The 20,807-nt window shown below is 42.1% G+C and overlaps 1 protein-coding gene across 4 annotated transcripts in view; it reads left to right on the top strand.

Moving 5' to 3' along the window:
* The window catches only part of sptbn2 (spectrin, beta, non-erythrocytic 2), a 51,252-nt gene extending 31,759 nt beyond the window's left edge, over nt 1–19,493 (top strand). For 2 of the 4 annotated variants that reach the window (XM_006802226.3, XM_087847234.1), the window contains 34 exons: nt 913–1,028; nt 1,352–1,464; nt 1,562–1,749; nt 1,857–1,974; nt 2,076–2,234; nt 2,335–2,637; nt 3,752–3,905; nt 4,018–4,412; nt 4,497–4,760; nt 4,843–5,054; nt 5,358–5,495; nt 5,603–5,822; nt 5,969–6,505; nt 6,780–6,982; nt 7,092–7,182; nt 7,280–7,426; nt 7,592–7,855; nt 8,052–8,276; nt 8,378–8,467; nt 10,468–10,746; nt 10,847–10,977; nt 11,082–11,286; nt 11,400–11,774; nt 11,871–12,115; nt 12,227–12,365; nt 12,508–12,592; nt 12,848–13,044; nt 13,200–13,327; nt 13,432–13,507; nt 14,047–14,124; nt 15,156–15,334; nt 15,471–15,644; nt 15,769–15,811; nt 15,905–19,493. In XM_006802226.3, coding sequence (XP_006802289.1) covers nt 913–1,028; nt 1,352–1,464; nt 1,562–1,749; nt 1,857–1,974; nt 2,076–2,234; nt 2,335–2,637; nt 3,752–3,905; nt 4,018–4,412; nt 4,497–4,760; nt 4,843–5,054; nt 5,358–5,495; nt 5,603–5,822; nt 5,969–6,505; nt 6,780–6,982; nt 7,092–7,182; nt 7,280–7,426; nt 7,592–7,855; nt 8,052–8,276; nt 8,378–8,467; nt 10,468–10,746; nt 10,847–10,977; nt 11,082–11,286; nt 11,400–11,774; nt 11,871–12,115; nt 12,227–12,365; nt 12,508–12,592; nt 12,848–13,044; nt 13,200–13,327; nt 13,432–13,507; nt 14,047–14,124; nt 15,156–15,334; nt 15,471–15,644; nt 15,769–15,811; nt 15,905–16,117 — 6,484 coding nt within the window. In that variant the 3' untranslated portion in view covers nt 16,118–19,493. The remainder of the gene's footprint in view (nt 1–912; nt 1,029–1,351; nt 1,465–1,561; nt 1,750–1,856; nt 1,975–2,075; nt 2,235–2,334; nt 2,638–3,751; nt 3,906–4,017; nt 4,413–4,496; nt 4,761–4,842; nt 5,055–5,357; nt 5,496–5,602; nt 5,823–5,968; nt 6,506–6,779; nt 6,983–7,091; nt 7,183–7,279; nt 7,427–7,591; nt 7,856–8,051; nt 8,277–8,377; nt 8,468–10,467; nt 10,747–10,846; nt 10,978–11,081; nt 11,287–11,399; nt 11,775–11,870; nt 12,116–12,226; nt 12,366–12,507; nt 12,593–12,847; nt 13,045–13,199; nt 13,328–13,431; nt 13,508–14,046; nt 14,125–15,155; nt 15,335–15,470; nt 15,645–15,768; nt 15,812–15,904) is intronic. The other 2 variants (XM_087847233.1, XM_087847235.1) reach the window with 2 other exon arrangements.
* The last annotated feature ends 1,314 nt before the right edge of the window (nt 19,494–20,807 follow it).

Raw genomic sequence — 20,807 nt, 5'->3', positions numbered from 1 at the left:
TATTTTCTATTAAGAGCCATACTTGATACCCCAGTTGCACACTCTGCTGATAACTCATGAATAGCTAACATTTAAATGGAGCTGTAAAATAGAAGCCAAAGGTGTAGCCTAAACACATATGACTCAAACAGAGGGGGGCATATTGTTCCTTACAATGACTGCATACTGTGAGGGTGATAAGGGTGATACTTGATAGATGAAAGCCAACATGGCTTTCAGAGCAGTTAGTGAGCCGTAGGATAGTTACGCAAACCACTGAGCTGTCTGTCGTTTACATTATCATGCAAGAAATTACATTATGCTTAGTCCTTTTTGTCCTCGTTTTATTTTTTGTGAATGCATTCATGCTATAATATCCTATAGGTTTTAATAAAATATACTCACCCAAACTCCTTTCATACTTTTCTACCACCAACCTTATTACAAATTATATCAGTAAGGAAGCTGACTAAATATTAACTGATAATTTATGGCAAAGGGGTGGGATTAAATAAGTGTTTACTTCTTCCCACTCCCTTTCAACATGCAAATTAATAATTTTTTTTGTATGTAATTTGTACAGTATTTTTTTTCTTTCTTATTTTCTTTTCTAAATGTACTTGTATATTGTTCACATGTTGAAATAAACTACCAATCAATCAATCAATCAATCAAACCTTAGCAACTGCAAATGAAAGCATCATTCAGGCATTAGTTTGCAGGTGTGGTTTTCATCCATGATCAGAGGCCTTTTTTCATGCAGATGACTTCATCCAGTTCTAGAGGAACATTTTATGCACCTTGGATTGAAAACATTTTCTTCTGTACTACAACAAGTTGCAAGAAGTCAGCCGATATTCGTATTTGCTTGCACCTTGCACTCTTTTGTAACCCCTTCTCATTAAAGTCACAATTGTTTCCAATCCTCTGCAGACCCGACCTGATTGAGTTTGACAACCTGAAGAGGTCCAACGCTCACTACAATCTCCAAAATGCTTTCAATGTGGCTGAGAAGGAACTGGGGCTTACCAAGCTGCTGGACCCAGAAGGTGAGTGTTTAAAGCCTCAACAACAACAAAAGCACTCTTGTAAGTCACATTGATGGCCTGATCTGTCTGCTAAGGCACTAAGCTGTTGCCTGAAACAGATTGGCGAGAGTTTGGCTATAGAGGATTACTGCAATAAATTTTAGATTAGGCAACACTGCATCACTGTAGCAAGTCAGCTATAGTGACATAACAAAAAGCATGATTAAAGACATAAACACTTTCCCACATGTTATTCAGAGTGTTTTGATGTAAATATTATAGTATATATAATATAAATACCATGTAAATATTTATATTAACCATATTATTATTATTTTTTCAAGATGTCAATGTGGATCAGCCTGATGAAAAGTCTATAATTACCTATGTGGCAACTTACTATCATTACTTCTCCAAGATGAAAGCCCTGGCAGTGGAGGGCAAACGAATTGGCAAGGTTAGTTTTGTGTGTATACATTTATGTGAGTGAAAGTGAGTACATGTACACTGAGTTTATGTCCCCAGTTTAAATAATACATTTCTCTGCACTTCAGGTGCTCGACTATGCTATTGAGGCCGACCAGCTGATAGAGAAGTACGAGACCCTGGCCTCTGAGCTGCTGCAGTGGATCGAGCAGACCATAGTGACACTCAATGATCGGCAGCTAGCTAACTCTCTGTGTGCTGTACAGAACCAGCTCCAAGCTTTTAACTCCTACAGGACTGTGGAGAAACCTCCCAAGTGAGTGTCAGCTGGGTTAAGTGAATGAGTCAGTGCTTGGTAATCAATTATAATCCAAAATGGTGACGCTATGCAGTACGTTAACTATCAGTGTCTGATGTCCTCAGATTTACAGAGAAAGGAAACTTGGAGGTTCTTCTTTTTACTATCCAAAGCAAGATGAGAGCAAACAATCAGAAGGTTTACATGCCAAGAGAGGGAAAACTCATTTCTGACATAAATAAGGTATGGCTTGTTCTAGAAAAGGCAAGTACAGCCTTCCATCTCGATGTTCGTTTTGTAGATTCTGGATGATACAGGCTTCTTGGGTTATATTTGCATGGCAGGCATGGGAACGACTGGAAAAGGCAGAACATGAACGTGAGCTGGCACTGAGAAATGAGTTGATTCGCCAGGAGAAACTGGAGATGCTCGCTGCTCGCTTTGACCGGAAAGCTGCTATGCGGGAGACATGGCTGAGCGAGAACCAGAGGCTGGTGTCTCAGGTAAATTGAAAAAACACAAACAAAATTTGAATTCGTGATTTGAATGCAGTAAATAGATTTACAATAATGCAATCATGGGCTTCTTTTTCTCTGATATTAGGATAATTTTGGAACTGACCTGGGAGCAGTGGAAGCTGCCACTCGTAAACACGAGGCAATTGAGACAGACATTGGGGCATACTGGGAGCGTGTGGCCGCAGTGGAGGCTGTCGCCAAAGAGCTGGAGGCAGAGGGATATCATGATGTGCGGCGCATACTCGCACGAAGGGATAATGTGCTTCGACTCTGGGAATACTTGAAAGAGCTTCTGGCTGCACGCAGAGAGCGTCTGAATGCCCACCGTGACCTACAGAGGCTGTTTCAGGAGATGCGTTACATCATGGACTGGATGGCAGATGAGAAGGTAAAGCTACCACAAAGAAACAGAAGCTTACATACATTTGACTGTGCTTTGTGTTGAATTACTGCTTTGATTCCTGCATTCTCTTGAGGTTTTAATTAGCAAAAATGAGTTTGCTAATCCTCAATTAACATAATTGTTTTTCACATATGTCCCTGACAGCTTTAGTGTCAGCACTTTATAGCAGTAATTAGCTTTGTGCAGGCCTAGCCTGATTGGTGTTACCTTTCTTTGCTGGCTTTACTGAGGTCGACTGAGGTCGACTCCAGTGACTAGAATTACGCGCCTTTCTTCTGTGTTTTCCAACTTCATTGTTCTATTGTACTAAGAATGACTGCGCAACGGCAATAAAGAGTTATCTTAAATGTGCTGACATTTTGATTGGCCAATGGAAGTGCCAGTAATGCCTGATTGCCACTGACACAACATTTGCCAATATATCAGACCCCTTGTTTGGTTTAAATAGCTGAACATTGTGAAGTATCATTTATGCTATGTAATTTATACTGTATAATCCAAACCGACTAAAACCTGACTTCCGTGAATAGCAGTAGCAATGGGAATAGCAGTTTCATTCAGGAAGCATTTTCTTTTTACTGTTTACTTATGTGCAGCTAGCTAACGTTACAGCCCAGCTGCTTAGATTCTGTCATGCTGTCACTAGCATCATCCTCTTATCGCTGACAAATGGATGCTTTCTTCTCCAGAGAGATTGTGGTTGGTAAAACGTAAAGTAATTGTAAAATGAAATAACTCACAGGTTTTGCAGATTTAAATGGATAAATGACACTGAAGGCCAGAGATACAATTTTTAGATATAATTTTGGGCTGACCTGACCCTATAAGGATATTATAAGTAACCAATAGAATGGGGTAGTATAAAATCTCAGCTACTTGGATGTGACTTGTCTATAGCTCTGAGTGATGTGTTTGTAACCCAATATGTGAGAAGTCACCAAGCACTAATGATTTATTAGTGTTTTTTATTTAAAAATTACATTTATGTTGTGGCAAGTTGAAAAACAATCTTTATTTATTGAATATATATTTAGTAAATGTCGATTTTCACAAGATAAAACTGGGAAATATTCTACTGGACTGTGCTTTCTGTTTTCAGGGTCGTCTGCAGTCTCAGGACAGCGGAAAACATTTGCATGATGTGTTAGACTTACTGCAAAAGCACAATCTGGTAGAGGCTGATATTTCTGCTCAGGCAGAGAGGATCAAGGCAGTGCAAGGAGCTGCAAACCGCTTCACTTCCCATGAGCAGGGTAAGTCTTAAAAAATGGTCTTGCACATTTTGTGTACAGAGTATGCATTTTAGTCTGACCCTTTGTGCACACTGTCTAAATTCTGTGTATTTCTGCTTTTTTTAATTGCAAGCCTATAAACCTTGTGAGCCTGGACTAGTTAGTGAGAAGGTTGAGCTGCTGGGTCAAGCCTATGAAGAACTTGGTCAGCTTGCTGTGAATCGCAGAGAGCGCCTAGAGGACTCACGGCGTCTGTGGCAGTTCCTGTGGGATCTCGGAGAGGAGGCAGCCTGGATCCGAGAGCAGGAACAGATCCTGGCTAGTGGAGACTGTGGCCGTGACCTTACTTCTGCCCTTCACCTACTCAGTAAACATGAGGCTTTCAGGGATGAGATGGCAGCCCGCTATGGCCCCCTGAGTAACAGTATTGCTGCTGGAGAAGATCTGGTTAAAGAAGGGCACTTTGGAGCTTCGGAAGTAACTGAGAGGATTCAAGACATCCGTGCACAGTGGGCCCATCTGGAGGAGGTAAATGTTCATCATCAATTCTAAGGTGCTTTCTTCAAATATTGCATTTTTACCCATAATATTCTTATTTTTGATGCTTCTCAGACAACTAAGCAAAGAGAGCAGAGCCTTAAGGAAGCCGTGGCCCTGCATCAGTTTCAGACGGATGCCAATGACATGGAGGCATGGATCATGGAGACACTTAGACAGGTATCCAGTCAGGAGGTGGGCCACGATGAGTTCTCTACCCAAACTCTAGCTCGCAAGCAAAGGGAGATAGAAGAGGAGATCCAGAGTCACCATCCCCTAATCGACTCCCTGCAAGAGCAGATCCAAGCACTGCCACAGGCCTATGTACATTACCCTGAAGTACGTGTGCTTTCTTTTTCATACTTCTTCAATGATTGCATGCTGTTTGTAGTACTAAATTACTGCCTATTTCTGACTGTAGGTGGATGGTCGTCTGCCTGCTATTGAACAACGTTATGAAGAACTGGAGACCCTGTCAGCAGCTCGACGCCAGGCTCTGGAAGGTGCCCTGGCCCTCTACCGCATGTTCAGCGAAGCTGGTGCCTGTCAGCTCTGGGTGGAGGAAAAGGAACAGTGGTTACATGGCATGGAGATCCCTACAAAGCTGGAGGACTTGGAGGTCGTACAGCAAAGGTGAGTCTGTGGGCGAGGGAAGGTTAGAATGCCAAAGATGATGACAGATTATTTATTTTCCTCAAAATCTTTTCATGTTTGAAAGACTAAGACGGACACTTGTAGTTGTGAAATGACATTACATGTAATCGCAGAAATTAATGTTGATGACATAAAGCAAAGATGAAAATTGTACATTATATTAATCTAAGATCTAATCTTAAAAATAAACAGTCAGTGTTTTTAAATCTACTATAATGTCTAGAAATGTTTATGATAGATAGAATGACTGAATTAATCATGGTGTTTCATTTATGGATATAGATTTGAGACACTGGAACCTGAGATGAACAATCTAGGAACCCGTGTCACTGATGTGAACCAGGTGTCAGAGCAGCTGCTGAGCTCAGACAACTGTAACAAAGACCAAATCCACCAGACAACAGACCAACTAAACAACAGGTCAGAGCTACATTTATGAATTATTGTAACCCTATTTCTGCTGAGGAATGTGTATTATTTAAAAGGCGTGCAGGTAGCATTTTAAGCCTGCCCTGTGTTGTCTCTAGATGGAAGGAGTTTCAGCAACTGGCTGGACAAAAGAAACAAGATCTTGAGTCGGCTCTCAACATCCAGAACTACCAACTCGAGTGTAATGAGATCCAGACTTGGATGAAGGAAAAGACCAAAGTTATTGAATCTACTCAGGGTCTTGGCAATGACTTGGCGGGAGTGATGGCACTACAACGCAAACTCACTGGCATGGAGAGGGACCTTGAGGCTATCCAGGTATGGGAGGTGTAAATATAATGGGTGGAGGGTGGGACCAGAACACCAGTGAAACAAGGCAAAATGAATATAGTATTATTTAGGGTTCTGTGATGAGGTATTTTATTATAATATATGCAATTTAAATATTTTCTTTATCTTTTCAGGGAAAATTAGATGACTTGAGAAATGAGGCAGAAAAGTTGGCCAAGGAACATCCAGATCAAGCAGGAGAGATCCAAGGACGCTTGGCAGAGATTCAAGAGGTGTGGGAGGAATTGAACGCCACCATGAAGCGACGGGAAGAGTCACTGGGGGAAGCTAGCAAGCTACAGGGTTTCCTTAGGGATTTGGATGACTTCCAGTCCTGGCTGTCCCGCACCCAGACAGCCGTGGCTTCAGAGGATATTCCCACTTCTCTGCCTGAGGCTGAGAGTTTGCTAGCCCAGCATGAGAGCATCAAGAACGAGGTGGATAACTATAAGGAGGACTATGAAAAGATGCGTGCGGTTGGTGAGGAGGTCACCCAAGGTCAGACAGATGCCCAGCACATGTTTTTGGCCCAGAGGCTCCAGGCATTGGACACTGGCTGGCATGAGTTGCGGCGCATGTGGGAGAATCGGCACAGCCTGTTGGCCCAAGCCTTCGACTTCCAGACTTTCCTGAGAGATGCAAAGCAGGCAGAGGCATTCCTTAACAGCCAGGTTAGGAAAATACTCTTTGACAATGAAATAACAACTTTTTGCCTTATTGGTGCAAAGCAAATAACTGCACGTTTCAGAGAAAATGGATCTGATATTCTATGAGAAATTCTTCTTTACCAGTTCACACATTTTTAAATGCCTTACTCTGTTGTATAAATAAATAGGAAAAAAGGCCTAAAAAAAAAAAGTAAAAATCACTGGAATTCGATAATTGCCTATGAAAACTGCATATGAGACGATGTTTAACATTCCTTTTGTGTCCATCTCTGCGTAGGAGTACGTGCTGTCCCACACAGAGATGCCCACCAGTCTTCAGGCAGCAGAGGAGGCCATTAAGAAGCATGAGGATTTCCTCACCACCACAGAGGCCAGTGAAGAGAAAATAACTGGTGTGGTGGAAGCTGGAAGACGCCTCATTAATGACTCTAATGCAAACTCGGATAAGATCCAGGAAAAAGTTGATTCAATCCAGGAAAGGTTAGAGTAAAAGAAGGAAGAAAAACTGATATTTATATAACTTTTTATCATTTACATTTTTAATTCGATGTTTGAAGGCTAAACATTTTTTCCCGTTTATTTTCTCCAGACATCTTAAGAATAAAGAGGCTGCAAATGAACTGCTGACCAAGCTTAAGGATAACCGGGAACTTCAGCACTTCCTCCAAGATGGACAAGAGGTAAGAATATGGCTTAGTTGAGTACTAATGCAAACTATTGCATCTTGATATTTACATTGAAACTGAAACTTCCATTATGCTGTTGTCTTTTTCATAGCTCACCTTGTGGATAAATGAGAAGATGCTGACGGCTCAGGACATGTCTTATGATGAGGCCAGAAATCTTCACAGCAAGTGGCAGAAACACCAGGCATTCATGGCAGAGCTGGCCTCCAACAAAGACTGGCTCGACAAAATTGATAAGGTGTGGCCAGTTCAATCAGTAAATATATAATCATAACATCCATGTCATTATAATTTAATTCCTTTATTTACCTTTCCTTTTGAAAAACTGGAAAATGGCACTGACTTTGACCAAATGGGACATTTAATAACGTTCAAGCTTGTTTTTGTGCCTCATCTCTAACAGGAGGGTCAAGCACTGGTTGCTGAGAAGCCTGAGCTGAAACCTGTTGTCCAGCAGACCCTGGAGGACCTGCAGCGTCAGTGGGAGGAGCTGGAGAGCACAACTCGCACTAAGGCTCAGTGCTTATTTGATGCTAACAGAGCAGAGCTCTTCACACAGAGCTGCTCCGCTCTAGATGTTTGGCTGAAAAACCTTGAAGGTCAGCTGCACAGTGATGACTATGGAAAAGATCTGACCAGTGTGAACATCCTCCTCAAGAAGCACCAGGTACATTACATAGTACAGAAAAAGCACAAAATTAGTCTTACAAATACATTTTTAAAAGGGGCGAAAAAAGTCTCACTTTTTAAACATGTTCAATATTACATATAATCAAATTAATGTGGTGCAAGTAGCCATGTTTGCTTAGTGGAGCTAAATGTTATGCATTTGTTTCTTTAATGTTTGTGCTCTCTCTGTGTAGATGCTGGAGCATCAAATGGAGGTCAGAGAGAAGGAGGTGCAGGCCCTGAAGTCTCAGGCTCTGGCTCTGTCCCAGGAAGATGCCGGACTGGCTGAGATAGATGGTCAGCAAAGGCGTGTCACCGACAGCTTCGCCAGCCTCCAAGACCCACTCAACCTCAGGAGACAGCAGCTGCTCGCCTCCAAAGAAGCACATCAATTCAACAGAGACCTGGAGGATGAAATTGTGAGTGGGATAACCTTAGTGATTCCATCAATAAAATAAACAGTTTCTGACAAAATATATCCTGATATTAAGATAATTAATAATCAATCTTTGCCTCTCAGCTGTGGGTGACAGAAAGGATGCCCCTAGCAACCTCCACAGACCATGGAAAAGACCTGCCCACTGTACAGCTGCTAATCAAGAAGAACCAGGTAAAGTTACAGCTTTTTCAATATATCGTGAAAAAGTCGTGAAATTTTCAGTATTATTTTTAGGTGTTGCATTGTAAGTAGCTTAAAGGGCAAAGGTTTGGTATTGATTACTCATAAAATGTGGTCTCATTTTCATCTACAGTGGGGCAAAAAAGTATTTAGTCAGCCACCGATTGTGCAAGTTCCCCCACTTAAAATGATGACAGAGGTCAGTAATTTGCACCAGAGGTACACTTCAACTGTGAGAGACAGAATGTGAAAAAAAAATCCATGAATTCACATGGTAGGATTTGTAAAGAATTTATTCGTAAATCAGGGTGGAAAATAAGTATTTGGTCACCTCAAACAAGGAAAATCCCTGGCTCTCACAGACCTGTAACGTCTTCTGTAAGAAGCTTTTCTGTCCCCCACTCATTACCTGTATAAATGGCACCTGTTTGACCTCATCATCTGTATAAAAGACACCTGTCCACAGCCTCAACCAGTCAGACTCCAAACTCCGCCATGGCCAAGACCAAAGAGCTTTCGAAGGACACCAGGAAAAGAATTGTAGACCTGCACCAGACTGGGAAGAGTGAATCTACAATAGGCAAGCAGCTTGGTGTGAAAAAATCAACTGTGGGAGCAATCATCAGAAAATGGAAGACATACAAGACCACTGATAATCTCCCTCGATCTGGGGCTCCACGCAAGATCTCATCCCGTGGGGTCAAAATGATCATGAGAACGGTGAGCAAAGATCCCAGAACCACACGGGGGGACCTGGTGAATGACCTGCAGAGAGCTGGGACCAAAGTAACAAAGGTCACCATCAGTAACACACTACAACGGCAGGGAACCAAATCCCGCAGTGCCAGACGTGTTCCGCTGCTGAAGCCAGTGCATGTCCAGGCCCGTCTGAAGTTTGCCAGAGAGCACATGGATGATACAGCAGAGGATTGGGAGAATGTCATGTGGTCAGATGAAACCAAAGTAGAACTTTTTGGTATAAACTCAACTCGTCGTGTTTGGAGGAAGAAGAATACTGAGTTGCATCCCAAGAACACCATACCTACTGTGAAGCATGGGGGTGGAAACATCATGCTATGGGGCTGTTTTTCTGCCAAGGGGACAGGACGACTGATCCGTGTTAAGGACAGAATGAATGGGGCCAAGTATCGTGAGATTTTGAGCCAAAACCTCCTTCCATCAGTGAGAACTTTGAAGATGAAACGAGGCTGGGTCTTCCAACATGACAATGATCCAAAACACACCGCCCGGGCAACAAAGGAGTGGCTCCGTAAGAAGCATTTGAAAGTCCCGGAGTGGCCTAGCCAGTCTCCAGACCTCAACCCCATAGAAAATCTGTGGCGGGAGTTGAAAGTCCGTGTTGCTCGGCGACAGCCCCAAAACATCACTGCTCTTGAGAAGATCTGCATGGAGGAATGGGCCAAAATACCAGCTACTGTGTGTGCAAACCTGGTAAAGACCTATAGTAAACGTTTGACCTCTGTTATTGCCAACAAAGGTTATGTTACAAAGTATTGAGTTGTATTTTTGTTATTGACCAAATACTTATTTTCCACCCTGATTTACGAATAAATTCTTTACAAATCCTACCATGTGAATTCATGGATTTTTTTTTCACATTCTGTCTCTCACAGTTGAAGTGTACCTCTGGTGCAAATTACTGACCTCTGTCATCATTTTAAGTGGGGGAACTTGCACAATCGGTGGCTGACTAAATACTTTTTTGCCCCACTGTAAGTCACAGTCACAGTCAAGAACGGCCTGAATAAATTTACAGTACAAAGATAGATGTATTTTTATGTCTTTATTGAACACACTGACCACTGTCATAGAGATAAGACGTAATTTTATGGGTAATCAGGTTCCAAACTTTGACATGCAAGAATCTAAATACTTTAAACAGACACTTGGACTGAGTTTAGAGAAATTTTGAAGAGTAGGGAATGTTAGCCAACTAAGAAAGTTGAATATTGTCTCTGGTTGTGAATCAGACTTTGCAGAAGGAGATTCAAGGCCATCAGCCTCGCATCGATGACATCCACAGACGAGGCAAGACTCAGACCCAGGTAGATGGTGAACGCCAGTCTGTTCTGGAGGATCGCCTGGTTGAACTGCAGAGCCTTTGGGACCAGTTGATCGCCGAGACAGACAAGCGTCATGCCCGTCTAATAGAGGCTAACCGTGCCCAGCAGTTCTATGCCGATGCTGCGGAGGCAGAGGCCTGGATGGGAGAGCAAGAGTTGCACATGATGTCAGAAGAAAAAGCCAAGGTAAGCTCGTGTAAAGTGAGATGAATTGCTTTTTTTAATTGCGTTTTTTTCCTACATCTTGTGCTTGAAGAAAGTTGATAATTTTCTCTTTTTCTCTCAGGATGAGCAAAATGCTCTAGTGATGGTCAAGAAGCACCAGATCCTTGAGCAGGCACTTGAAGACTACGCCCAAACCATCCACCAACTGGCCAACAGCAGTCGTCTCATGGTCAACAATGAACATCCAGAGAGGTGAGAGCACAAGGCGTTGTGAACATTTTCAGATGCGGCACTTCACCTTCTATAAATAGAACAGAACACCCATAACGTCTTCTCTCTCATTTTCAATTAAACAGCGAAAGAATCACCTTACGACAAGCCCAAGTTGACAAGCTATATGCAGGTCTGAAGGACCTTGCTGAGGAGCGTCGGGGACGGCTTCAGGAGAGGCTGAGGCTGACCCAGCTGAAGCGGGAGGTAGATGACCTGGAACAGTGGATTGCAGAGAGAGAGGTGGTTGCTGGCTCCCATGAACTAGGACAGGACTATGAACATGTCACAGTGAGTTTTTTTCTTCTCAGTAGCATACTTTGGAGACATGAAAGCTCAAAGAGATTTAGCTAAATTAATTATGTTGCTCCCTTTTGACCTGTTTTTTCTTTTTCTTTGTACAGATGCTGAGGGACAAGTTCCGGGAGTTTGCTCGTGACACCAGCACTATCGGCCAAGAACGTGTGGATGGTGTAAATGCGCTGGCAGATGATCTGATTGAGTCGGGTCATCCTGAGAACGCCAGTGTTGCTGAATGGAAAGACGGTTTAAACGAGGCCTGGGCTGACCTGCTGGAGCTGATTGACACGCGCACGCAAATGTTGGCAGCCTCTTATGAGCTGCACCGCTTCCATCAAGATGCCATGGAGGTGCTTGGACGCGTTAAGGAGAAGAGGGAAGCACTGCCTTCTGAACTTGGCCGTGACCTCAACACTGTCCAGCATCTGCACAGACAGCACACCGCTTTTGAACATGACATCCAGGCCCTCAGCGGACAGGTCAGTTAGCACTTGCTAAAAGTGATCTCATTTTAGATGGCGAAACTAATATGTGAATACGAGACCAAATATCCCTCTGCTCATTTGAACTCCTAGGTGAATCAAGTGCAGGATGATGCTGCACGCCTGCAGAAGGCCTACGCTGGTGAGAAAGCGGATGACATTCACAGAAGCGAACATGCTGTGACTTCTGCCTGGGAGGGCCTGCTCGAGGCTGGCGAGGCTCGCAGGCTCCTCCTGCTGGACACCGTGGAGAAATTCCGCTTCTTCAACATGGTGCGAGACCTCATGCTCTGGATGGATGGCGTGAACCTGCAGATTGATGCACATGACAGCCCAAGGTAAATGTCATTTTTTGCTTAATTTTCCACTTACTATAAAATAACTTCAACAATAACTTGTTTATTCATATATAACCTGCCTCTCCTGTCTCCTGTGGGTTTTTTTTATAGGGATGTATCTTCTGCAGGGTTGGTAATTGCCAATCATCAAGACATCAGATCAGAGATTGACGCTAGGACAGACAGCTTCACTGCTTGTGTTGAGATGGGAAATACTTTGATCAACAAAAACCACTATGCATCTGATGAGGTATTTTGCAGTGGGTCACATTTACGGTTGTCTTGAAAGAGAACAGTGCATGTTTACAAAAAACAAAAAAAACATGTTGACTCAAGAACTGATATCTACTTAAAGTGCTCAGTCTTCTAAGAACCTGTTCACCTATTTACAGATCCGAGAAAAACTGACTCAACTCCAGGAAAAAAGAGATAAGATCAACAAAAAATGGCAAGACAAGATGGACCATTTACAAATTGGTATGCATGCTTCACATTTTTGGACTGCACACGGGTGCATTTAGGCTAACAGAGCCGTGGCAAAAGTGCATGGTGTTGTAGGCAAGTTGCTACACGCAAGAGATGGTAGATAACATGCAAACCGGTACCTCCGGTTTAAAGGTCTCTTTATGCAACTGCAGCATTGTACATTGAATTATAATTCTTTTTTTCTCATCCTCTCTGTTTTCTTTGTTTTTCTCTCTATATTGTGGCCTTTGGTCATCTTCATATCAGTGCTGGAGGTGTTGCAGTTCGGACGTGATGCTTATGTGGCAGAGTCGTGGTTGGCTGGACAAGAACCTCTGGTGCGCGCAGCAGAGTTGGGCTCAAATGTGGATGAAGTAGAGAGCCTAATTAAGCGCCATGAAGCCTTTGAGAAACTCGCCACGGCTTGGGAAGAGCGCTTCGTGCAGCTGGAGAAGCTCACTACAGTAAGTAGAGAGATTTGGCTTGTTCTGGAGTACACTGGTAAATGCAGGATGTGTAGGATATTAGTACATTCTGCATCATCTATAATTTAGACAATAGAAACCCGACTCCCTTGGTATTACGCTAAAAAAATGGCTAATTGTTTTCCACTGTTTAGCTTGAAGAGCAAGAAAATCAGAGGAGGCGGGAGGAAGAGGAGAGAGCGAGGCGACCTCCTACTCCTCCACCAGTAGAAGAAGTGCCACAGTCTGAGACAGAAAGTCAACCACATGATTCTGCAGCCAGGTACGCTAAAGAGAAGACTGGGTAGAGCACAAGAGTGTTCGTGTAAAGCAAAAACACACTACGAGAGAAAAATTAACATGCTTTCTTTTCCCTCTGTAAACCAGAACCAGTCTGGACCAGACCACTCTCAATCAGTCCGCGTCAGTGAACGGAGTACACAGCGACAATGACACATCACAAGTAAGAAACGCTTTGTGTGTGTATGCTTCAAGTGCTTCATTGATTTTACAGAGTTTCCAGCATAATTTAACATGTAGTCCACCGTGTTGTCTTCCTTCATCTCACACATTATTAGATAGGTCATTAAAATTCATATCCATCAGGCAGTTTGATCTAACTTATGAAGTGTAATGCCAAGCTTTATATTAGCAAGCAGTTGTGTTTTGCTTGACAGATGTGTTTATTATATGTAGCCACTCGTTGGGTTAGGTTCTGGAAAGAAAACTGTGTTACACTTTAAATTCATGCATGTTATATGAGTGATTCTCTTCAGTGGCAGATGAAAACAAGTACCCGGTGACTTCATGTGTCAGAGGTGATGGATTGGCTGCTTGTGGGCAGCACTGTTGCAAACCTCTGCAACTGATGCTACAGAGAAGAATCACTAAATGAACAAGAACTATTTCTGTGTTTCTGCAGTTCTAGAAGTGCAAGCCATATCCTGACGTTCATCTTTTTGCCCCAGACTTCTTAACAATTTCTTATTGCGTTTTTGCCAGCAGTCATTATCGCTATCGTTGTCAGTGGGAAAGAAATCAGAGCCTAAACGTGTGTGTAAGCCAAAGCAGCAGGAGCGTGTGAGTACCAAGTCACGGTCAGCTTTGTAGCTACCCCTCGTCCCCTTCACAGCCTCCGCTCAGCTCCTGGTCAACTGCAGTGCCTTTTTCCTTCTACTGAGAAGCAATTGCTCTCTGTCACAGATGCAACCATCGCTTTATTTATTCATGAGCTACAGCTATCATTAACGAGCCCCATCGCTGTTTAAAGGCATGATGCAGATTCATGAACACACTATTTTCATGGATCAAATATGCAGTTATATATTTATATGTGCTCATATTGACCAGGACAGGAGTGACTGTAAATGTGGAGCCCAAAGTAAATGTGGTGATAAATGTAGCTGTTCAAAGCTAATTTATATGTAGTTTGTTTTAGTCTTTATCCATGTGTGTGAGTCGCCTTTGAGTGTCAGTCTTTTGATGGAGTTACGTGAGAATCCTTTGTAGAAAAGTACGTGACACAAAAGGTGCCCTGAGTTTCTGTTTTCTACTATAGCGCAGTACTAGAAGCGAAATCCTGTTGTCTGTGGATGTTTTTTAAGGCTTATAAGATAAATTAAAGCCACAACACTTAAGCTGCAGTATCTCTAAGATCTCAACATCTCCAGTCTTAGAGGTGAACTGTAATTGAGCAATAGTGTAGGACTATTTATTTATATTTTTTATTTGACTGAAGAAGCTGAGATTAGCATCAGAATAATATTTAAATGTATTCACATGTTGGATTTTGGGTCTCTTTGGAGCAGTTTAAATGAATTTAAAATCTAGTTTGGTGTAGCATGCCTGTTTCCTGTATGCTTGGTTATTTTAATTGTGTGTTTTACCAGTAAGAGTCTGTGCAATGTCAGAATGCTGTGTGATTATGTAGACCTCCTGAACCCTCACTATGCTGTTATCTCAGGTAATCATACAGTGCTGTCAAAGCAGACGTCATCATAGCTTTTTCGTGTATGGCTGTGAATGGCTGCTTTGCTAATCACCACTTCCATCCAGCTGTGTTTTTTTTCTGCCCCCCCTCACCACCATTCATGTCCTGGTTTTAACCACAGGGCTCAGAGTCTGAGTCGGTGAACGGACCGGGCAGAGACAGCGGACTGGCATCGTCTCGCGTCGATCCGTCTGCCACTTTACCGAGCAGAGGCGCGGCAGACTCGGAGCCCGAGACCATGGAGGGGATGCTCTGTCGAAAACAGGAGATGGAGTCTCACAGCAAAAAGGCAGCTAGCAGGTGAGCGTTGCTATAAGAAGATTTGTTCACGTGCAAAGAGAAAGAAATGCAGACAAATGCTGACGTGGCTTTAGTTAGCAGTATCAATCTGTATGTAGAACAGTTTAACTTTTATCCTGTTCATTTGTTCCCACAGGTCCTGGCAGAATGTGTATTGTGTCCTACGAAAAGGAAGTCTTGGTTTCTATAAAGACGGCAAGAGTGCTAGCAACGGCATTCCATACCACGGAGAAGTTCCCATCAGCTTGGGAGAGGCTGTGTGTGAAATAGCCCATGACTATAAGAAAAGGAAACACGTATTCAAGCTCAGGTGAGAAGACGGACAGCCTGAAGGGTCTGAAAGTTAAAGGCCACGGTGAAATAGTAAGATTGGTGTACTAGACGTTAAATTTACCCCTGACTAAGTGTTGACCCTTTCAACCCTGTGACTGCAGGTTAGGGGATGGGAAAGAGTACCTGTTCCAAGCAAAGGATGAGGTGAGATGTACATAACAGGTTTATATTGCTCAAATCATTAAAACACATTTAGGGGAATATAAAACATAACCAGCCTCTTTTGTGTGTTGAAAGGCGGAGATGAGCTCCTGGATTCAGTCCATCCTTGGCTCCATTCCAAAAGGATCAGGAGACTCGCCTGGAGCTCCACGGCCCCTCAGCCGTGCCATGACGATGCCGCCCATCTCGCCCAGCTCGGGTGAAGCTGGAGGCGTTACCATGCGCAACAAGGATGGGAAAGAGAAGGATCGCGAGAAGAGGTTCAGCTTCTTCGGCAAGAAGAAATAAAACATTTGTAAAATCATGGATGGGAACTAAATTTGTCAAAATTTCAAAAAACTGAGGCAGATATAAAGGAAAGTACAAACAGGTCATACAAACACACTGCTCTCTGTGCAAGCCCCGAGGAATCTGTCAACAGCTGCGTCATGTAGCTGAGAAAAGTTTTTTTTTCTTTCTCTCTTTTCTTCTCTCCCTCTTTGCTGGTTTTATGTGTCACTTATTTTATTACTCATCCAGTCCACATCTCACTTTAACTGCACCCAACAATCAGAGCCCTCACCCTGTTTTGACCAACAGAGGTCATTGGTGTGAGTCAGAACCGGGGGTGGATGTCATTAGCAGAGAGACAGTTCCAGTCTAGCGAACCGGATCCTCCTCTGTAGGAATATTTGCTCTTCAGTGAGTCTTGATTAGCTAACCCCGTTGTGATACTGTTTCTCTAAAAAACAAAAAAAGAAAAAAAAAGATGATGGTTTTCCACTCTGCTGCATTTTGATTCATTTGCCCAGTTTTAACTGCTCTCTATTAGAAAGGATCACATTACATCTTTTCTTCTGTTCTTGGTATTGATGTTATTAATCTCAATATTATTGATATCATTATTACTATTTATCTTTTTCAGTTGCTGGCTTGACAAAGACTAATTTGATGGTAGATAATCTTGATTTATGTTGTTGAGAGAAGCAAATTTGGTTTTGTGGAGAATGTCAGCTTGCCCTCGTATGTACTATATCTTTTTGTTTTCTTTGTTTTCTTTTTTCCTTTTTTCCTTTTTTTTTTTTTTTAGGAATGACAGTTTATGAGGTGTTCTGACAGGAAAATAAAGCTCATTGAATTTTAGCAGTGTGCAGTAAGTGATCACAATTTTCCTTGGAAAAATAATATATATATTTAATAAGTGGTTTTACTATTTTTTTTATCTCTAATTTTGCCTGTATTTGATTCTTTCTTTTTGAGTGATCTTTTCTGCTTGATTTTCAACTTTCTTTCTTTTTTCTGTACAAAGCAGAGAAGATTAGTTTTCTAGCGTGTGCATGTGTGTGTGTGTGTGTGTGTGTGTGTGTGTGTGTGCGTGGGTGCGTTTGTGTGAGTTGTGGTGCTGTGGACTTTGCATGTTTATGTTTTTTCGGATCAAGCGTGGCCAGATGGATGCTGCTTTTCGGTACTCAGAATCGGTAAACCGGGCAGAAACAGAAATTAATATCACTGGAATGATTTCCCAGAGCTGTGCTTTTCTTTTGGTTTGAAAATATCTTCAGCTGACATCACTAACGGTGATCTTCGAGACAATTTGTTATTTGTTTTAGTCATCTGATATCTATTTCCGTTCTCCACCTACTGATGTGAAGGCACGGGGGCAGTGTGTATAGATAAAAAAACTGAAGCACAGGGACCAGAGCAGGACAAATGAAGGGTTGACAGATGGCTTTACGGGAGAAGTAAGGTGCGTGAAGGTGAGACTGGATAGGCACTGAGAAATGCGCTGTGTGCTTTACAACAAAGAGATATGAGCCTGAGCCTTACTTGAACCCACTACAAATACACTAAACCCATTTTTTTTTTCACTCACCAAACGATTGAGTTGTCAAGGAAGTTTTATAAAAAGAAACGAAAGTTTGTTTAAAAAGTGACCTGTGGCAATGACCTCATGTATGTCAGTGGATTGATTTGGCACCAACCCCAGAAATAGAAGAATGCCCTCAACTCTCTTTGATCAGCCTTGCACTCTTGAATATGTGGCATGATTTCAACTAGATTTATACTTCCAAGTGTCCAATCTATGCCATCTACATGTGTTAATATACACATACATTGGACTTGATAATTGGAGAGCAAGTAATAATCAGTTGGCGGTGAAAATAAATCAAATGGTGACCTACTATGGATTATGTAAACAAATGATAGGTGTTAGGTTTGCTAGTCTCCTCACATATTGAATGAAGAGGGGATTTATAGTATATTGTGAATGTAGACACTACAACCTGACATTCTGCCTTCATATTAATTGGTTGGTGTAGTCAGTTACTTATAACCAAGCATGAATTAGCTGCTTATAACAGCAAAGATTCAGCAACGGTTTAACAAACAAACATCTGATGGAGTCCCATAAAAGCAAACGAGCTGCAAGTAACTATTTGTGTTGCACTGATATTGAAAGTAGCTTATTAAAGCTGATTAGTGCTTGGATGGGTATACAGTTCCATAAAAGAGTGGTCAGTTCATAGGAATGCCGCAACAAGTCTGGGTTCAGTTAACAGCACGCGGTCCAAATTTATCGAACCTGCCTCGTCTCTTTAACTGTAAGAGTTTGCATTCCTGAGTGTACGGTTGCGCTCCCAGTTAGTTTCAGTCTGAACTACAATGTGGGATCCAGGTGAAAAAAGGTCATTGCATACATAAGCGAGCCAGTGGAGTTTGCAGACATTGTGCACAGTTTTGAATAAAGGACTCCTTCCCCCTCCAGCTGTCCCAGCGATAACCGCTCTGAACAGTTTCCATCAGATATTAGGCGATCCAAGTTCAAAGGTCACACAGTGTATTTTCTTATCAGCTCATTTGAATGTGAATGATTCAAACCAGTTTGGCCAAATTGGTCATGTGAAGCAAAAATATTTCTCATACTTGACATACTGTACACAAGCTCTCTCTCTCTCTCTCTCTCTCTCTCTCTCTCTTTCACACACTCACGTATTGATACTGCCCTGTATATTTAATGCAGAATGACCCTGGCAAACCAGTCTTGTGGAAACGTCCTTAGCTGGCTGTGATTTGATGTTGCAAATGGCATCCTTTTAAAATAACATTGTGCTACTGGTGAGCTTTGACCAGAACATGAGAAGTATGTGTTATTGATGTCAAAGAGTTACGTTTTGATTCTAAGAGTATTTGTAACGATGGAGTACTTAATGAAGCAGAAAACCAACTTGTTAAGTATTACACATGATTGAAAACAGACTGGTGACAATTTGAGCTTCCTTTTTTAGAAGAAGGCAGGATCTTTGCTGTCTAGTGGGAGCTTGCATTTTTTCATCCAGTGGTCTGTCTCGCAGCATTTGATAAGCCTGTCCACCTACCTTCATTTCTTTTGACGAATGTCTGTTCCTTCCTCTGTAATTCAGAGCTGTTAATACCACTACTATTATTAATTGCTATTATTATCATTATTGCTACTGTTGTTCCTATTACTACTACTGTTACTAATGCAACTTATTGCAAAAAGTATAACTGCTGTCCATTTTCAGGTACGCGTCTGTGATATCAGACCTTTCCACACGATGTCAGTGTGCTGTGGAGCATTTTCATTACAAATTGAAGATAATGTTTGTTGACTTGTGTATCTACATCTAATATTAGGAATAATAAAACATGGTTTAATCAAGAACGTGATGCTGTTGAATCTTTTATGTTAAGAAAAAAAAAAGACATTCTTTTCTGTTAGCGCCTGTGAGTTGAATGTTTGATTGTTTTTGTCTTTATTGAATATGTAGGATTATCATTCACAGTTCTGCATGCATGAAGTCTTTATTTAGCAACTCACAGATCTTGCTTTAGCAGCAAAAACCTCCATCAGACATGTCGTGCAGCTGCTTTTCCTCATTGTATCAATTGATCATCTCCAACGCTTCTGGCTATAGACTGCTTCATAACAAGCTTTGGGGAATCGCAGTGTCTTATTCAGTGTTATTTCTTTCAGTAGACACATGAACATCAAGTTGTACACATGTCTGCAGCTGTTTTGCTGTTACCTTTGAGTAAGAGACTTGAATTTCATTCTTTTGTAGGAAATAAACTTTCCTACAAAAGAATGAAATGTGGATAGATGAACACAGAGGCCTTCAGAAATATTTTGTAGCCTTTTTTCCAACTTTCTGCAAATATAATGCTTCACTGAAGATGCACAGAGTCCTGTGAAAACCTTCTTTTTCAATGACTGCAGGTTGTTTAGACAGATCGTGCTTGTAGGCTGAGTTTAAGGAATAAAAATGATATATTCATACAGTCGTTCATCTGCTACACTTTAAGTATGTTATTCACATTAGAATCATGCGTTAAACTGACTGTGGGACTGTGGGAGGAAGCCAGAGTACCCAGAGGAACTCCACGTAGGCACAGAAAGATCATGCAAATTCCCCGACCACGGTTTAAATAAGGAACCTTGTTGCTGTGTGGTGATGGTGCTAACCACTCAGCCACCCTAGGTGTGGCTTTGTTTCCTGTAGACAAAATTATTTGATATAGATCTGGTACTGAGCCATGGGCATGTTAAAGTGATTTCACCTGTATAATTATGACAAAAGCACAATTGCTATCTGGTCTTTTGTGACCTTTTGCTTCTATGAAATATGAAACCTGACCGTCACTTTTATCACACAGCCTCCCCCCACATAACTGCTTTGAATAAATGTTAATGTTGGAGTGACAGCAGACTGTACTCTGCTCTTGCAGCAGATCTTAAACCTCGCTGCTACACATGTCACGCCATTCACCTCCAAGGCTAATTCTTATTTCTCAGAGTTTTTGGTCCATGTTGACATATCATCACACAGTTGCTGCAGATTTGTCAGCTGAACATACATGTTGTGAATCTCCTGTTCCTCCACATCCCAAAGGCTCTCTTGGATTTAGCTCTGGTGGGTGTGGAAGCCTTGTGAGTACAGTTTGAGATGACTTGAGCTTCATGACGTGGTGTTTTATC

Source organism: Neolamprologus brichardi, chromosome 10 (assembly GCF_056152115.1).
Source record: "Neolamprologus brichardi isolate AB-2024 chromosome 10, ASM5615211v1, whole genome shotgun sequence".
NCBI lineage: Eukaryota > Metazoa > Chordata > Actinopteri > Cichliformes > Cichlidae > Neolamprologus > Neolamprologus brichardi.
This window is presented reverse-complemented; position numbering and strand designations above follow the sequence as displayed.